The sequence below is a fragment of the Salvelinus namaycush genome, chromosome 15 (assembly GCF_016432855.1).
Source record: "Salvelinus namaycush isolate Seneca chromosome 15, SaNama_1.0, whole genome shotgun sequence".
In the NCBI taxonomy this organism is placed as follows: Eukaryota; Metazoa; Chordata; class Actinopteri; order Salmoniformes; family Salmonidae; genus Salvelinus; species Salvelinus namaycush.
Window position 1 is genome coordinate 6,529,626 of NC_052321.1, and position 16,754 is coordinate 6,546,379.

A 16,754-nucleotide genomic window follows, 5' to 3' on the forward strand; every position below is an offset into this window, starting at 1 on the left:
CAGTAAATCATATTGACACCACCATGTATTCAGTAAAGCATATTGACACCACAATCTATTCATATTGACACCACACTCCATTCAGTAAAGCATATTGACACCACAATCTATTCAGTAAATCATATTGACACCACCATGTATTCAGTAAATCATATTGACACCACAATCTATTCAGTAAATCATATTGACACCACCATGTATTCAGTAAATCATATTGACACCACAATCTATTCATATTGACACCACACTCCATTCAGTAAAGCATATTGACACCACACTCCATTCAGTAAAGCATATTGACACCACACTCCATTCAGTAAAGCATATTGACATCACACTCCATTCAGTAAATCATATTGACACCACAATGTATTCAGTAAAGCATATTGACACCACAATCTATTTATATTGACACCACAATCTATTCAAAATGACACCACAATCTATTCGGTAAATCATATTGATACCACAATCTATTCATATTGATACCACAATCTATTCAGTAAATCATATTGACACCACAATCTATTCATATTGATACCACAATCTATTCAGTAAATCATACTGACACCACAATCTATTCATATTGATACCACAATCTATTCAGTAAATCATATTGATACCACAATCTATTCATACTGACACCATAATCTATTCAGTAAATCATATTGACACCACAATCTATTCATATTGATACCACAATCTATTCAGTAAATCATACTGACACCACAATCTATTCATATTGATACCACAATCTATTCAGTAAATCATATTGACACCACAATCTATTCATATTGATACCACAATCTATTCAGTAAATCATATTGATACCACAATCTATTCATACTGACACCATAATCCAATCAGTGAAGCTTATTGACACCACAATCTATTCATACTGACACCATAATCCAATCAGTGAAGCTTATTGACACCACAATCTATTCATTAAATGGCTGTTTATTTGATTCCTATGTTTATTTAAGCAATAAGGCCTGAGAGGGTGTGGTATGTTGGCCATTTTAAACTGGGTGGTTTGAGCCCTGAATGCTGATTGGCTGAAAGCCATGGTATATCAGACTGTATAGTGTCCTATAGTGTCTTGTAGTGTCAAATAAACAGCCATTTACTGAATAGACTGTTCTCTCTGCTACCTCACGGCAAGCAGTACCGGAGCGCCAAGTCTAGGTCCAAAGGGCTTCTTAACAGCTAATCACATGGCTATCCGTACTATTTGCATCCCCCCGCACCACCACCGACCCCCATTTTTACGCTGCTGCTGCTACTCTCTGTTTATTATCCATGCATAGTCACTTTAACTCTACCTACATGTACATATTACATCAATTACCTCGACTAACCTGTGCCCCCGCACATTGACTCTGTACCGATACCCCCTGTATATAGCCTGGCTACTGTTATTTTATTGTTACTCTTTAGTTATTTGTTATTTTTCTATTTTTTACTTCAGTTTATTTTATTAAATTCTTTCTTAACACTTACTTTTCTTATAACTGCATTGTTGGTTAAGGACTTGTCAGTCAGCATTTCACTGTAAGGTCTTAGACCTGTTGTATTCGGCGCATGTGACAAATATAATTTGATTTGATACCATGGGTTTGACTAAATATTTATTTTTTACAGCTCTAATTACGTTGGTAACCAGTTTATAATAGCAATAAGGCACCACGGGGGTTTGTGATATTTGCCCAATATACCACGATTCTGAGTTGCGTCGTGCCTAAGAACAGCCCTTAGCCATGGTATATTGGCCATATACCACACCCCCTCGGGCCATATTTCTTAAATATACTCAGCCTAAGGGCTGTTCTTAAGCACGACACAAAGCGGAGTGCCTGGATACAGCCCTTAGCAGTGGTATATTGGCCATATCATTATAAGTCCGTTACCAACATAAATATAACAGTAAAGAATAATTTGTGTCATACCTGTGGTATATTGTCTGATATACACACCGCTGGAATGCTGTTTCAGCCAATCAGCATTCAGGACCCAAACGACCCTGTTTATTATCACAGATAATGACCACCATTTGATCTGCTTCATAGTGTGATAGTTTTGTTTGGCCAACAAAAGTTTTTAAAAATAATTCTGCATAAATTGTATTTTCATAGATATACAGGTAACTGACAAAATAACGGAAACACTTGAGTAAATGAAGGATACAAAGTATATTGAAAGCAGGTGCTTAATTAAGTTAATTAAGCAATTAACATCCCATCATGCTTAGTGTCATGTATAAAAAATGCTGGGCAGGCCATTATTTTGCTAGCCCCCTTTAGGATGACAATGCCCCCACCCACAGGGCATTAGTAGTCACTGAACGGTTTGATGAGCATGAAATTATGTAAACCATATTCCATGGCCGTCTCAGTCACCATATTTCAACCCAATTGAACACTTATGGGAGATTCTGGAGCGGTGCCTGAGACAGTGTTTTCCACCATCATCAACAAAACACCAAATGATGGAATTTCTTATGGAAAAATGGTGTCGCATCCCTCCAATACACTTCCAGACACTTGTAGAATCTATGCCAAGGTGCATTGAAGCTGTTCTGGCTCGTGGTGGCCCAACGCCCTACTAAGACGCTATATGTTGGTGTTTCCTTTATTTTGTCAGTCATCTTCTACCAATGACTACCAGTGACTGTAAGCTCAGAAATATATTGTTTTGTCATGGATCTGTGCTCGTTCAGGTGCAGCTGTCAGCTACATTGGTGCCAACCTCATCCCACCTGATTTCCAAATGTTTTGTTGGTTGACTTCTCAGCGATAGGGACTCCTATATCTCAATAGTATTTTCTTGATTACTCTCTCCTGACGTCCTTCTCAGAATTAATTAGAGGATGAGGTCAAAGGGGAGGAAATTGATCTTTCAGATACATCCTTTGCTTTCAGTGCTCTGGGCCATGTGCCATAAGGTGCTTCCTCGTTCAAACTCCAACTACATGTAATTATGGTCAATTATTGTAGTGGTTGAGGACTTATGTGCCTGTCGTAATGGCCAACTCTCCTGTGGCATCTTGTTCCCCAGAACCACCGGGATGTCACCCAGGGTGGAGAAGGTGTTCACACGGTGCAGTCGGTGGGATGTCATGAAGCTGCTGCTGTTCCCCCTTGGCCCTCGACCCCCCACTCCTCTGTGACGGGGGAAGAGGTCACGATGACACAGGCAGGACAGGAACTTGTCGTGGAGCGACGCGTAGATAAATGGGTTGTAGCACGCCGAGCTCATAGCTAACAGGTGGCACGACACTTGGATCACGTTGACGTGGCTCTTGCCCAGGATGGTGAAGTCAGTATCCAGGTCGCGGATGAGATTGACCACCTGAAGAGGGAGCCAGGAGAAGGCGAAGCAGAGCACCGACACAAGGAGGAGGCAGAACGTCTTTCTTCTCTTTCGCCCCCAGTTCATTTGGTTAGAGACAGGACCCGCCGCCATCAAACCAGAAATGTTCCTTTGTCTCAAGTGGTAGGAGATAGCGAGGTAGGATGCAGACACAGCGGCGAGTGGCACAAAGTAAGAGAAGAGCAGGACAAAGCAGGAGTAGACAAGGCGTCCCCGCTCCTGGCCATGCCAGAACTCCTCACAGACGACCATGTGGAGACCGGTGGCGCTCAGGTCCAGGTAGCCAGTGTGGAGAGCCGTGGGAGTGGAAAACGCAAGGCTACACAACCAGATGACAGCCACCAAACCCCAGCAGAACTGGCAACCCACCCGCCTGCGAATGGGATAGGCCACAACGACGTACCGGTCCACTGCAATGGCTGTGAGGGACAAGACGGCTGCGAAAACCGTCGCCGACTGCATCAAGGTGACAAAGTGGCACATGAAGCGTCCGAAGAGCCACCCTCGCTTGTCGAAGGCATAGGAGGCCGTCAGGGGCACGCAGAAGATGCACATGACCAAATCAACTAGCGCCAAGTTGCCGATCAGGAAGTTGGTGGTGTTGTGTCTCTTCTTGTTGAGCCCGATGAGGATGACCAGCAGGAGGTTGCCAGAGCAGGCGACCAGGATCACCATGGAGTAGAGAGGGATGAATAGGGGCTTCAGGTCAAATAGGATATCCAACCCAGTGAATGAGGAGGAGGACGATGAGGAGTAGGCAGGAAGAGATGTGTTCTCTACCCAAGAGCAGTTCAGAGAAAACTCCCTGTTGTCCATCCCTGTAACACACAACAGAACAGGGAATACATCAGAGAAACCAACATCAGGGAAAACAACATCAGAGAAACCAACATCAGGGAAAACAACATCAGGGAAAACAACATCAGAGAAAACAACATCAGGGAAAACATCATCAGGGAAAACAACATCAGAGAAAACAACATCAGGGAAAACAACATCAGGGAAAACAACATCAGGGAAAACAACATCAGAGAAAACAACATCAGAGAAAACAACATCAGAGAAAACAACATCAGGGAAAACAACATCAGGGAAAACAACATCAGGGAAAACAACATCAGGGAAAACATCATCAGGGAAAACAACATCAGGGAAAACAACATCAGGGAAAACAACATCAGGGAAAACATCATCAGAGAAAACAACATCAGGGAAAACAACATCAGGGAAAACAACATCAGGGAAAACAACATCAGGGAAAACAACATCAGGAAAAACAACATCAGGGAAAACAACATCAGAGAAAACAACATCAGGGAAAACATCATCAGGGAAAACAACATCAGGGAAAACAACATCAGGGAAAACAACATCAGGGAAAACAACATCAGGGAAAACAACATCAGAGAAAACAACATCAGGGAAAACAACATCAGGGAAAACAACATCAGGGAAAACAACATCAGAGAAAACAACATCAGGGAAAACAACATCAGAGAAAACAACATCAGGGAAAACAACATCAGGGAAAACAACATCAGGGAAAACATCATCAGAGAAAACAACATCAGGGAAAACAACATCAGGGAAAACAACATCAGGGAAAACAACATCAGGGAAAACAACATCAGGGAAAACATCATCAGAGAAAACAACATCAGGGAAAACATTAGGGAAAACATCATCAGGGAAAACATCACCAGGGAAAACAACATCAGGGAAAACAACATCAGAGAAAACAACATCAGGGAAAACAACATCAGGGAAAACAACATCAGGGAAAACAACATCAGGGAAAACATCATCAGAGAAAACAACATCAGGGAAAACATTAGGGAAAACATCACCAGGGAAAACAACATCAGGGAAAACATCATCAGGGAAAACAACATCAGGGAAAACATCATCAGAGAAAACAACATCAGGGAAAACATCATCAGGGAAAACAACATCAGGGAAAACATCATCAGAGAAAACAACATCAGGGAAAACATTAGGGAAAACATCATCAGGGAAAACATCACCAGGGAAAACAACATCAGGGAATACATCAGAGAAACCAACATCAGGGAAAACAACATCAGAGAAAACAACATCAGGGAAAACAACATCAGGGAAAACAACATCAGGGAAAACAACATCAGGGAAAACATCATCAGGGAAAACAACATCAGGGAAAACAACATCAGGGAAAACAACATCAGGGAAAACAACATCAGGGAAAACAACATCAGGGAAAACAACATCAGAGAAAACAACATCAGGGAAAAACAACATCAGGGAAAACAACATCAGGGAAAACATCATCAGAGAAAACAACATCAGGGAAAACAACATCAGGGAAAACATCATCAGGGAAAACATCATCAGAGAAAACAACATCAGGGAAAACAACATCAGGGAAAACAACATCAGGGAAAACATCATCAGGGAAAACAACATCAGGGAAAACAACATCAGGGAAAACATCACCAGAGAAAACAACATCAGGGAAAACAACATCAGGGAAAACATCACCAGAGAAAACAACATCAGGGAAAACATTAGGGAAAACATCATCAGAGAAAACATCATCAGAGAAAACAACATCAGAGAAAACATCATCAGGGAAAACATCATCAGAGAAAACAACATCAGAGAAAACAACATCAGAGAAAACATCATCAGAGAAAACAACATCAGAGAAAACAACATCAGAGAAAACAACATCAGAGAAAACAACATCAGAGAAAACATCATCAGAGAAAACACCATCAGAGGAAAAACAACATCAGGGAAAACAACATCAGAGAAAACAACATCAGAGAAAACATCATCAGAGAAAACACCATCAGAGGAAAAACAACATCAGGGAAAACAACATCAGGGAAATCGTATTACAATAAAGCAATGCAGGTCAGTAAAAAGAGAAACCAAAAGGTGATGTTGCATTTTACACTTGAATTAATGTTAAGGGGTACTTTGGCTGTCAAATCGCATATTATCAATGGTGTAATTGTGATATCTCATTCATTGTCTATTTCATCACCTCATCATAGTCTCTCATAGCATGGAAAAGTTCTGAATAATGATATTTAAAAGGCTAATTATCATCTTCCATATTCAACAACACCTACTGAAATATCAGTCGGGATAACCTTTGAAAATGAACTATGCCTCCTCAGCACTTTGCCTCTCATTTGCAGGCTATGTGATTAGTCTATAGTTGAAATGTGAAATGATTGAGACTTGTTGGTATTCAGAGAGTTTTTCTGAATAGAGGTTATTTGCATTTTCTACATTTTAGCAGACGCTTTTATCCAGAGCAATTAGGGTTAAGAGCCTTGCTCAATGGCACCTCGGCAGGTTTTTTTAACCTATCGGCACCAGCATTTAAACCAGCAACTTTTCGGTTACTGGCCTAACGCTGTTAACCGCTAGGCTACCTGCTGCCCCGTTTGGATTGACCTGAGCTGACAATGAGGTGCACTTTGCCCTGGACAATATCAGTCTTATGTAGTAATACATTCAGAACTCTGTGCATTCTACATTTCCCCCTCTATCCTTTGTTATTGTTGGGGAGAGAGAACTTGCCTGCCATTACAAAAATAAACATGTTCCATTCAAAAGGCCACAGCTACATTCAATTTAATGTTGTGGGGGGACAGGACAAGTTCCAAATGGTATTAGCAAACGTTCTGAATCTGATCTGGACTATTAAATAATACGATTAAATCATATTCAGATTTGACACGGATAGGCCACAATGTGTGTATTTAGGTCATGGCTAAACAGATTCTCCAAATGACAATATGGGTCAATAATAAAAGTGGGAAAGCACAATGTGCTCATGGATATGAGTCAAACTGTATTTCTGAGCTTGGTGCAGAGAAAACACGAGTCTGCGGTGACTGGGTTCTGTGTGCACCACAGGTGGACCTTGGTGTGAACTGGACCATGGGTAAACTTGAAGAAAATTCATCATGTTAGCCTAATCCATTTTGAAAAAGACAGATAGAGACATATATCAGTTAAGTCTTTTACATAATAAATGCCTCTGTGAGGAGAACCAAATCATTCATGATTTCATAAATATCAGGGTTGTACGGGACTCAAGAGTATAATATCTCAGGAAAATGTATCAATAATTAATTAATTAATCAATGAAGAGATTTAGACCAGTAGCTCTTTCACGACTAGAGTTACTGTCCATGCATACTTGTCTACTGACATAGCCACTTCTAGGAAGACTGTATAAATCATAAAGTCGGTGCCTTTGGCTATAGTTATTGTTCCATTGTGGAAAAATGTTAATGCTCACTCACCTGACTAATAACTTGGCTTAAATTTCAAACATTTAAATCAGTTGACATGCAAACAAGATGCTTTCTGTATCATACTGTATAGTGGTCTTATATCAAATCAACTACACAGTCTAGGGCCATAGTTTGAAATAAATCTATTCCAGATTCCAGATTCCAGATCCAGATCATTCCAGATCATCTAGTAAAAAATGTAATAATTATATTACGCAAAAGCATGCACACTTAATGCCAAAGAAAAATCATAACTTAACTTATTTTACAATCCACGTTTTAAATATCCTATATTCTTTAAATTTCCCTTTGGAAGCAGCATTTCTATAAATATATAACAAAAACACATTGAATATATATTTACCTTTTTTTTTGTAGTTGAACAACTTCTAAAGAGATCCAAGAGAGATTCTTCAAAGCAACTCTTGTGAGAAGGATATCTGCACAGCTCCCTCCGTCAATCTGTCTCTCTTCAAGTAGTCCACCTTTTCACTGCTGCATCTGAATAAGGAGCAATCTGACTGCTGGAGGGGAGGGGGGGGGGGGCTCCACAGCCGCATGATTTCATTCGCTCGAGTCGCCACTGCTGACTATTATCAAATGAAGTACATAAGAAAGTTGATATAATTCTGAATGTCACTCACTACTAGTTCTGTCAACATATTATTTGGCTGTGCGGATTTATTTACGTCTGGGATATTTTGTGGATCACAATGCTGCCATCTAGGGGTGGCTATACAGTAGAGGCTATACATTAGAGAATATACAGTAGAGGCATTAATGTACATTAATGAGCGTAGTATATTTATCATACATGGTAATAATGAACGTAGTATATTTACCATACATGGTCATGAACGTAGTATATTTACCATACATGGTCATGAACGTAGTATATTTATCACACGTGGTAATAATGAACGTAGTATATTTATCACGTGGTAATAATGAACGTAGTATATTTATCATACATGGTAATAATGAACGTAGTATATTTACCATACATGGTCATGAACGTAGTATATTTATCATACATGGTAATAATGAAAGTAGTATATTTACCATGCATGGTCATGAACGTAGTATATTTACCATACATGGTAATAATGAACGTAGTATATTTACCATACATGGTAATAATGAACGTAGTATATTTATCATACATGGTAATAATGAACGTAGTATATTTACCATACATGGTCATGAACGTAGTATATTTACCATACATGGTCATGAACGTAGTATATTTATCACACGTGGTAATAATGAACGTAGTATATTTATCACGTGGTAATAATGAACGTAGTATATTTATCATACATGGTAATAATGAACGTAGTATATTTACCATACATGGTCATGAACGTAGTATATTTATCATACATGGTAATAATGAAAGTAGTATATTTACCATGCATGGTCATGAACGTAGTATATTTACCATACATGGTAATAATGAACGTAGTATATTTACCATACATGGTAATAATGAACGTAGTATATTTATCATACATGGTACTAATGAACGTAGTATATTTATCATACATTATACTAATGAACACAGTATATTTACCATATATGGCCATGAACCTAGTATATTTATCATACATGGTAATGAACGTAGTATATTTATCACACATGGTCATGAACCTAGTATATTTATCATACATGGTAATAATGAACATAGTATATTTACCATACATGGTCATGAATGTAGTATATTTACCATACATGGCAATAATGAATGTAGTATATTATCATACATGGTAATAATGAACGTAGTATATTTATCATACATGTTCATGAACGTAATATATTTACCATACATGGTCATGAACGTAGTATATTTATCATACATGGTAATAATGAACGTAGTATATTTACCATGCATGGTCATGAACGTAGTATATTTATCATACATGGTAATAATGAACGTAGTATATTTACCATACATTATAATGAACGTAGTATATTTACCATACATGGTAATGAACATGTAGTAGCTACATTTATAATGATTTCATCTAAGCTATTAATACTCTTGATTGGACTGGTAGACTGGTATCTTAAAAGCAGTGCCAAAGCTCATTACAACATTATACATTTACATTTAAGTCATTTAGCAGACGCTCTTATCCAGAGCGACTTACAAATTGGACATGTCAGTTAAGAACAAATTCTTATTTTACAATGACGGCCTAGGAACAGTGGGTTAACTGCCTTGTTCAGGGGCAGAACGACAGATTTGTACCTTGTCAGCTCGGGGATTTGAACTTGCCACCTTTCAGTTACTAGACCAACGCTCTAACCACTAGGCTACCCTGCCGCACGCGGCATTATAGACCAACATAGTGCAGTAGCCTAACAAAAATGCAACCAGTGTGGTTTCGGGATATTACCCCATCAATTAACTGCTTTTTATTTGAAACATATCATAAAATCAACAACATTTGATAGGAGTAACATAACAAACAATGGACCGTTCCAATATTTGCAACGATATGTCACCGAATTCTTTCTCCTCAATAATAAAGACAAATACACATAACCTAATAATGACAGTACAGGAAATCCAATCATGTTTCTGTCCAGGAATAACACATGATAACGTATAAAAATGTCTGCAGTGAACAGGTAGCTATTTCTCAGGTATGGGACTCTTTTCCTCTTCAGGGTTCTGAGTGGCTGCCTCTGGTCCGCTCTGTGATTGGTCCATAGAGGTCTGCTCTCGGCTCAGTGACGGCAGGAGGAGACACTCCAGCTCCTCAGCGCTGATGGCCACTTTCTCAGGTACCAGCCAATGCTTTAGATGCTCCAGGGTACTGTGAAGGGAAGTTATCACACATCCTATCATTACACAAAGAGGCAAGGTTGATAACAGAACAATCAGTGGACCTGTAAGAAACTTTACAAGCTCAGCCTTCAAAGCTGATCAGTGATAGTGAGTTTATAGACTTACCTTTCTGCCTGTAGAACAAATTATGCTCACCTCTGATCTAGCTCGTCCTCCTGAAAGAGTTCCGAGCTCTGAGCGTCGTGCAAGAATCTATCCCAGCATTCTGTTTTGGCCTGAGATAGGGAGCGCAGCATCTCCCTGGACGTCACCTCAGTACACTGGCCCTCTATTCTCTTCAGACGGTTCTCTGAAAGACAGGATTTAAAATTAACTTCAATAGTATGCTAAGTAATATGGGACCTTGATTTCTGGCTTTCTCACAATCATTCCAAATAGCCAAGTCAAAAATTTGACTTTGCAGTGTGTTGCCAGGGGAGACCAGGATTAACAGTAAAACCTGTGTTGGGATACTTTCCCAATTCATTATCTTTCTGGACATAAAATGTTCTGCATGAACTACAGCTTACACCTATCAAATCAAATTATTTGTCACATGCGCCGAATACCGTGAAATGCTTACTTCAGAGCCCTTAACCAACAATGCAGTTCAAGAGATAAGAAAATATTTACCAAACAAACTAAAGTAAAAAAAAAAAAAAAAAACAGTAACACAATAAAATAACAATAAGGAGGCTATATACAGGGGGTACCGGTACCGAGTCAATCCAACATCAAGAATGGAAAGAAGACTGGCCCTCTTAACTACAGTAAAGCAGTGATGGTCACCAACACTGGTCCTAGGTAGCTGTTGGGTATACAGGCTTTTGTTCCATACTAGCAAGGACCAGGGTTGATGGCTAGGGCTGTTACGGTGACTATATTACCGCCACACCTGCAGTCATGAGTCACGACTAGCGCTGTTAACGGTGACTCTATTATCGCCACGGCTGCAGTAAAATTCTACATGACAGTTGAGTCACGGTAATCTCGTTTTATGCATTCTGGACATGCATTAGTAGTAGCCTACCCAAATCGCTAACGATCATCAGGTCGCTAATGGCCTGGTTACTCAGGACTCTATTGTCCTGCTAACCACTCTGACATTAGTGGAAAACATGGTACTTGTGGATGTTGTTTCAAAGCCTAACAACAAATTGGTCAGCGCTTTCTAAGGTGATGATTCATTCAAAACGGCCATATGCATATTAGAGCTAATGCATAAGCACAGGCCTATATGAGCCCAAGCCCCCCCCCCCCAAAAGCTCAATTTAAATAATGATTGTGCCGTTATACAATACATAGCCAACCGCATAATTACACATGGCAGAAAAACATTAAACAAAATACTGATTTAAGATCTTTGGTAAATAATTTGTCTAGCCTAAAATAAACAAATTCAGATTTAGCCTACAATTATAGTGCATTTGTTTTGGATTTTGCATAGCCTATTAATAGGCTTTTTGTTAAATGTTAATTTATTTATTTAGCCTTTACTTAACTAGGCAAGTACGTTAAGAACAAATTCTAGGAACAGTGGGTTAACTGCTTTGTTCAGGGGCAGAATGACAGATTTGTACCTTGCCAGCTCGGGGACTCGATCTAGCAACCTTTCGGTTACTGGCCCAACGCTCTAACCACCTGCCGCCCCATAATTAATAGACATTACCTTTAGCTACAGAATATCTCACCACTGTGCGTTTCTATCTTCTCCCCTCTCTCCTTCATTCCTTTATCATGCGCACAAAGAGAGGGGCTGTCAACAGTTAAATTAAATACTTTGTTTCATTGTGAAAACATGTTACTATCGATGTTCCCCAATAGATTTCACTTGGTTTCCCAAATTAAGCACGGGATAGCTGCAGGAACAGGGAGAACCCATTGCATAGAGAGTTTAGGCAGAACATTACATTTGCTGCAGCGAAATTACCGAAGTAGCCTACCCAACATGAGTGAAAAACTTATCGGCGGGAAAGCGGCCTCCATTCGCTATTCCAGTGCATATGGATGACATGTATTTCCCCCCTGCCCCTACCCAAGGTCTTTTGCATGACAATAATGGGCTTACAAAATTGAATGACCGCCACTACTAACAGCCATAGATAAGGGTGAGTCATGACAGAAGGTCGATATTAGATTGACTTTACCTAAACTAGCAATGTAGTCATCCGAGTCTTCCATAGGTTCCCAGACGCTGTGAGAGGAGAAACTCATAGACGTGCCATTAGATTGCAGGTCATTGCCAACATGTGAAGGTTGGAATGAATCTTTGAACAGAGCAGCATTATCCTCTCCTCGGCCTTGATCTTTCTCCTGCACCTGCACATCAGGCAGGCTCCAGCAGATCTCTGACCACAGATCTCTGACCACAGATCTCTGCTGGACCGGGCCTTATGACTCTCAAAATCGTCAAACATCTTCATACAGTGGTCTGTTGAGACAAGCATCATCAACAACATAGTCAGTGGTGTAAAGTGCTTAAGTAAAAATACTTTAAAGTACTACTTAAATAGTTTTTGGGGGTATCTGTACGTGACTTTACTATTTATATTTCTGCCAACTTTTACTTTACTACATTCCTAAAGAAAATAATGTACTTTTTACTCCATACATTTTCCCTCGCACACAAAAGTACTCACAACATGTTTACAGGAAAATGGTCCAATTAACACTTATAAAGAGAACATCCCTTGTCATCCCTACTGCCTCTGATCTGGCGCACTCACTAAACGCAAATGCTTAATTTGTAAATGTCTGAGTGTTGGAGTGTGCCCCTGGCTATCCGTAAATAAATAAAAAATTATAAAATTGTGCCGTCTGGATTGTTTAATATAAGGAATTTGAAATGATTTATACTTTTGATACTTAATATATTTTAGCAAATTCCATTTACTTTTGGTACTTAAGCATATTTAAAGCCAAATATTTTGAGATTTTTACTCAAGTAGTATTTTACTGGGTGACTTTCACTTGAGTCATTTTCTATTAAGGTAGCTTTACTTTTACTCAAGTATGACAATTTAGTACTTTTTCTACCATGGAAAAAAGTTATTATGAACTACTAATAGCAAGCTCAATAATGAATTAAATTCTAGCTAGAAAGAGCAATGCAATTAAGTTTGAAGGTATACCAAATCCAAGGTGTTGGTAAACTGTCCACCCAAATTAGAAATGAGATAAACTGCAACAATGAATCAGAATGTTCTTATTTGTTAGCTAGGATATTACTTTAGATGCAGCTAGCTAGTTAACGTTAATGATAACGCCAATTTAGTTAACGTTAGCTAGCTGCAACTAAAATAATCACCTTGCCATTGGAATTTGAAATTATAAATGGTAAACATTCACTCTGCTAGCTAAAGATGTTTATTGGTGTCTTACCTTCGACTTCAATTTAGAGCAGCTAAACCGTATTTTATCAGGTAGTATCTATGACTTTACTTTGCTAACGTTAGCTAGCTAGCCTGCTCCTCTAGCTGGAAGAATCCCAAACAAATCTAAACAAGGCCATCCTTCTTTGGCGTGTTTTGAGTGATCTGACTAGAGAAGGTAACTGCCTGTCAAGTCATTCTGAGGTTCTATGAATGCTCATAGGCTTTCATTTGTGTAATCCCAATTTTATTGGCCAGCTCTGTGGGGACCAGGAAGTGTGTCCTACAGCTGGGTCCTACATGGTTGTCTCTAGTTACTACAGCCACAAAATCAAAATAGGTTAAATCGTTAAAAAAAAGCTTTTTGGTCTTAATTCATGGTTAGGTTTAGGCATAAGGTTAGCAGTGTGGTTAGGTTTAGGTTTGACCGTCCTACAGCCAGAGATACATTTCTCTAATATTTCTGCTACAGCTGAGGCCAAATGAAATCATCATCATCATCATCTTTATCTTCTTTATGTTCTTCTTCTCCTTCAAGGTTTATTGGCAGACTACACCCCAAAAGGTGAATTACCGCAACATACGGGATGAAGAAGAAGTGCGGGATGAAAACAAAAAGATCGCAAAAATAAGGTTATCAGTGTAGTTAGGTTTGTCTGGCATTTTCTCTAATATCTTTGCTACAGCTGATGCCAAATGAAATTATCATCATCTTCTTCTTTTTCCATCTTCTTCTTCTTCTTCTTATTCTTATTTTTCTCCTTCAAGCTTTATTGGCAGACTACACACCAAAAGGTGAATTGCCGCCACCTACTGTGCGGGATGAAAACAAAAAGATCGCAAAAATTAAACAAAACCTCCAAGGAGCCTGAGAGGGCGGCACATCATCCTTTTGCCTCCATATAGGAGATCCGATAGAACGTCCTGACTTTCACCACCTTGACTTCCTTCACCCTTACAGGGCATTTCAAGAACTTTGGATCATGATCCTTTACTCCACAATTGCAGCACTGACCTTCTTCACTCCAATCTTCAGTATACATCTTTCGTCTGCACACATTTGCAACATGGCCAATGTTTTACACTTTTTACATTGTAGCATTTTGGGGACGAATGGTGTTACTCCGTACCTTACAGCGGAGTCTGCTGAGGGGAGGACGGCTCATAATAATGTTGAATGGAATGGAAACCATGTGTTTAATGTGTATTTGATACCCTTCCACCAATTCCGCCACCAATCTCCTGTGGTACCTTATAAATCCCTCCTGTGGTACCTTATAAATCCCTCCTGTAGTACCTTATATACCCCTCCTGTTTTACCTTATATACCCCTCCTGTGGTACTTGATATACCTCTCCTGTTTTACCTTATATACCCCTCCTGTGGTACTTCATATACCCCTCATGTTTTACCTTATATACCCCTCTTGTGGTACGTCATATACCCCTCCTGTTTTACCTTATATACCCCTCCTGTTTTACCTTATATACCCCTCCTGTTTTACCTTATATACCCCTCCTGTGGTACGTCATATACCCCTCCTGTTTTACCTTATATACCCCTCCTGTAGTACCTTATATACCCCTCCTGTTTTACCTTATATACCCCTCCTGTGGTACCTTATATATCTTTAAATGCATAGGGAGGTGTTCTTTGTATAAAAAAAAAGAACCAACGGACGTTCTTCCCTTTTTCCATTCTGGTCAGGTGATGGGTACTAACCACACCTGGGACTCTTTTCCTTAGGAATTTAAACTCAACTTCCATCGACACCCCGCACATGACTCCCCTATCAGGCGCCCTGCTCCAAAGTTGAGATTCCCAATGCACTCTCTTCCTCAGAAATACAATTAATAAGAACAATCCCGCTCCTAGTCGCTTGAATTGACTCCACATTTCTCAGCACCTGTTTCACCTTCCTCGAGACCAGGGTCGGACTTTGTGATTTGGAGGCCCCAGGCAAAATTGGCTATATTGTAAAAATTCATGAACACAATTATTTAGCTTTTTGGTCTTAATTTAAGGTTAGGCATAAGGTTAGCAGTGTGGTTAAGGTTAGGTCTAGGTTTTTAATCAGATTTTAAGACGGTCAATTGTATAAATGGGAGGGAGGCGGTTGGGGGGTAAGCCATAATTATGACTTGGTGGGCGTGATAACTAGTGAAGACCCCTTCCACTGCTGAAGCGGAAGGCCGACATCGGCAGATGCGGTGGATTGAGACGCAGCCCATGCAGCCCATGCAGCCCACTCTGCGGAAAAAAACAAGCTTCGACTGGGAAATTGTTTTTGAACGGTCATCCACCTGGGAATTCCAAGTCGGAAACTCAGACGTCTTTCTGGAGCTCTGACATTACAACCTGAGGATCACTGGCATCATGATTTGACAAATTTTTTTCAGAGTTGTCTTGAAAGCACCAAGACGTCATACCGATCTCCCAGATATTCATCCTTATCCAAAAAACACATCCCAGCCGGAAAACTAATACTTGTCTGCATTACACTTATCATATTCTTCAATTTTAGACAATTTCTATTTTGTTCCAGTCTTCGACTGTTTTCCATTCATCTTCTCCAACCTTACTCGACACGCTTCTTGTTTCAAACTCGACATCCAGTTCCATTTCCGTCATTGCGCAACCCAAATTAAATTTTGAAGATCAATGGTGGCTAGTACCAAGGTACATTTCCATAATTGGGAAAAGCTTTACTACTCATATTAGTTTTACATCTGTAGCTTACTATAATACTACTTACATGTAGTATTTTACATGTAGTATTTTAAACCAACCCTTTTTGCTACATTTGCAATGTTTTCTGGCTAGCTAACATAACGTTTATTGTTATTACAGAGAATTATTACACCATTAAGGGCATTATGATGT

At 39.5% G+C, this 16,754-nt stretch overlaps 1 protein-coding gene and 1 pseudogene across 1 annotated transcript; both read right to left on the minus strand.

Annotated features, from left to right (window-relative positions):
- Positions 1-2,967: 2,967 nt before the first annotated feature.
- On the minus strand, positions 2,968-4,188 carry prlh2r (prolactin releasing hormone 2 receptor). The gene has a single exon (XM_039008797.1). It carries the CDS (start codon positions 4,186-4,188, stop codon positions 2,968-2,970), a length of 1,221 nt encoding a protein of 406 aa, XP_038864725.1.
- A 5,860-nt stretch (positions 4,189-10,048) lies between these two features.
- On the minus strand, positions 10,049-12,923 carry LOC120059808 (annotated as a pseudogene).
- Between the last annotated feature and the right edge of the window lie 3,831 nt (positions 12,924-16,754).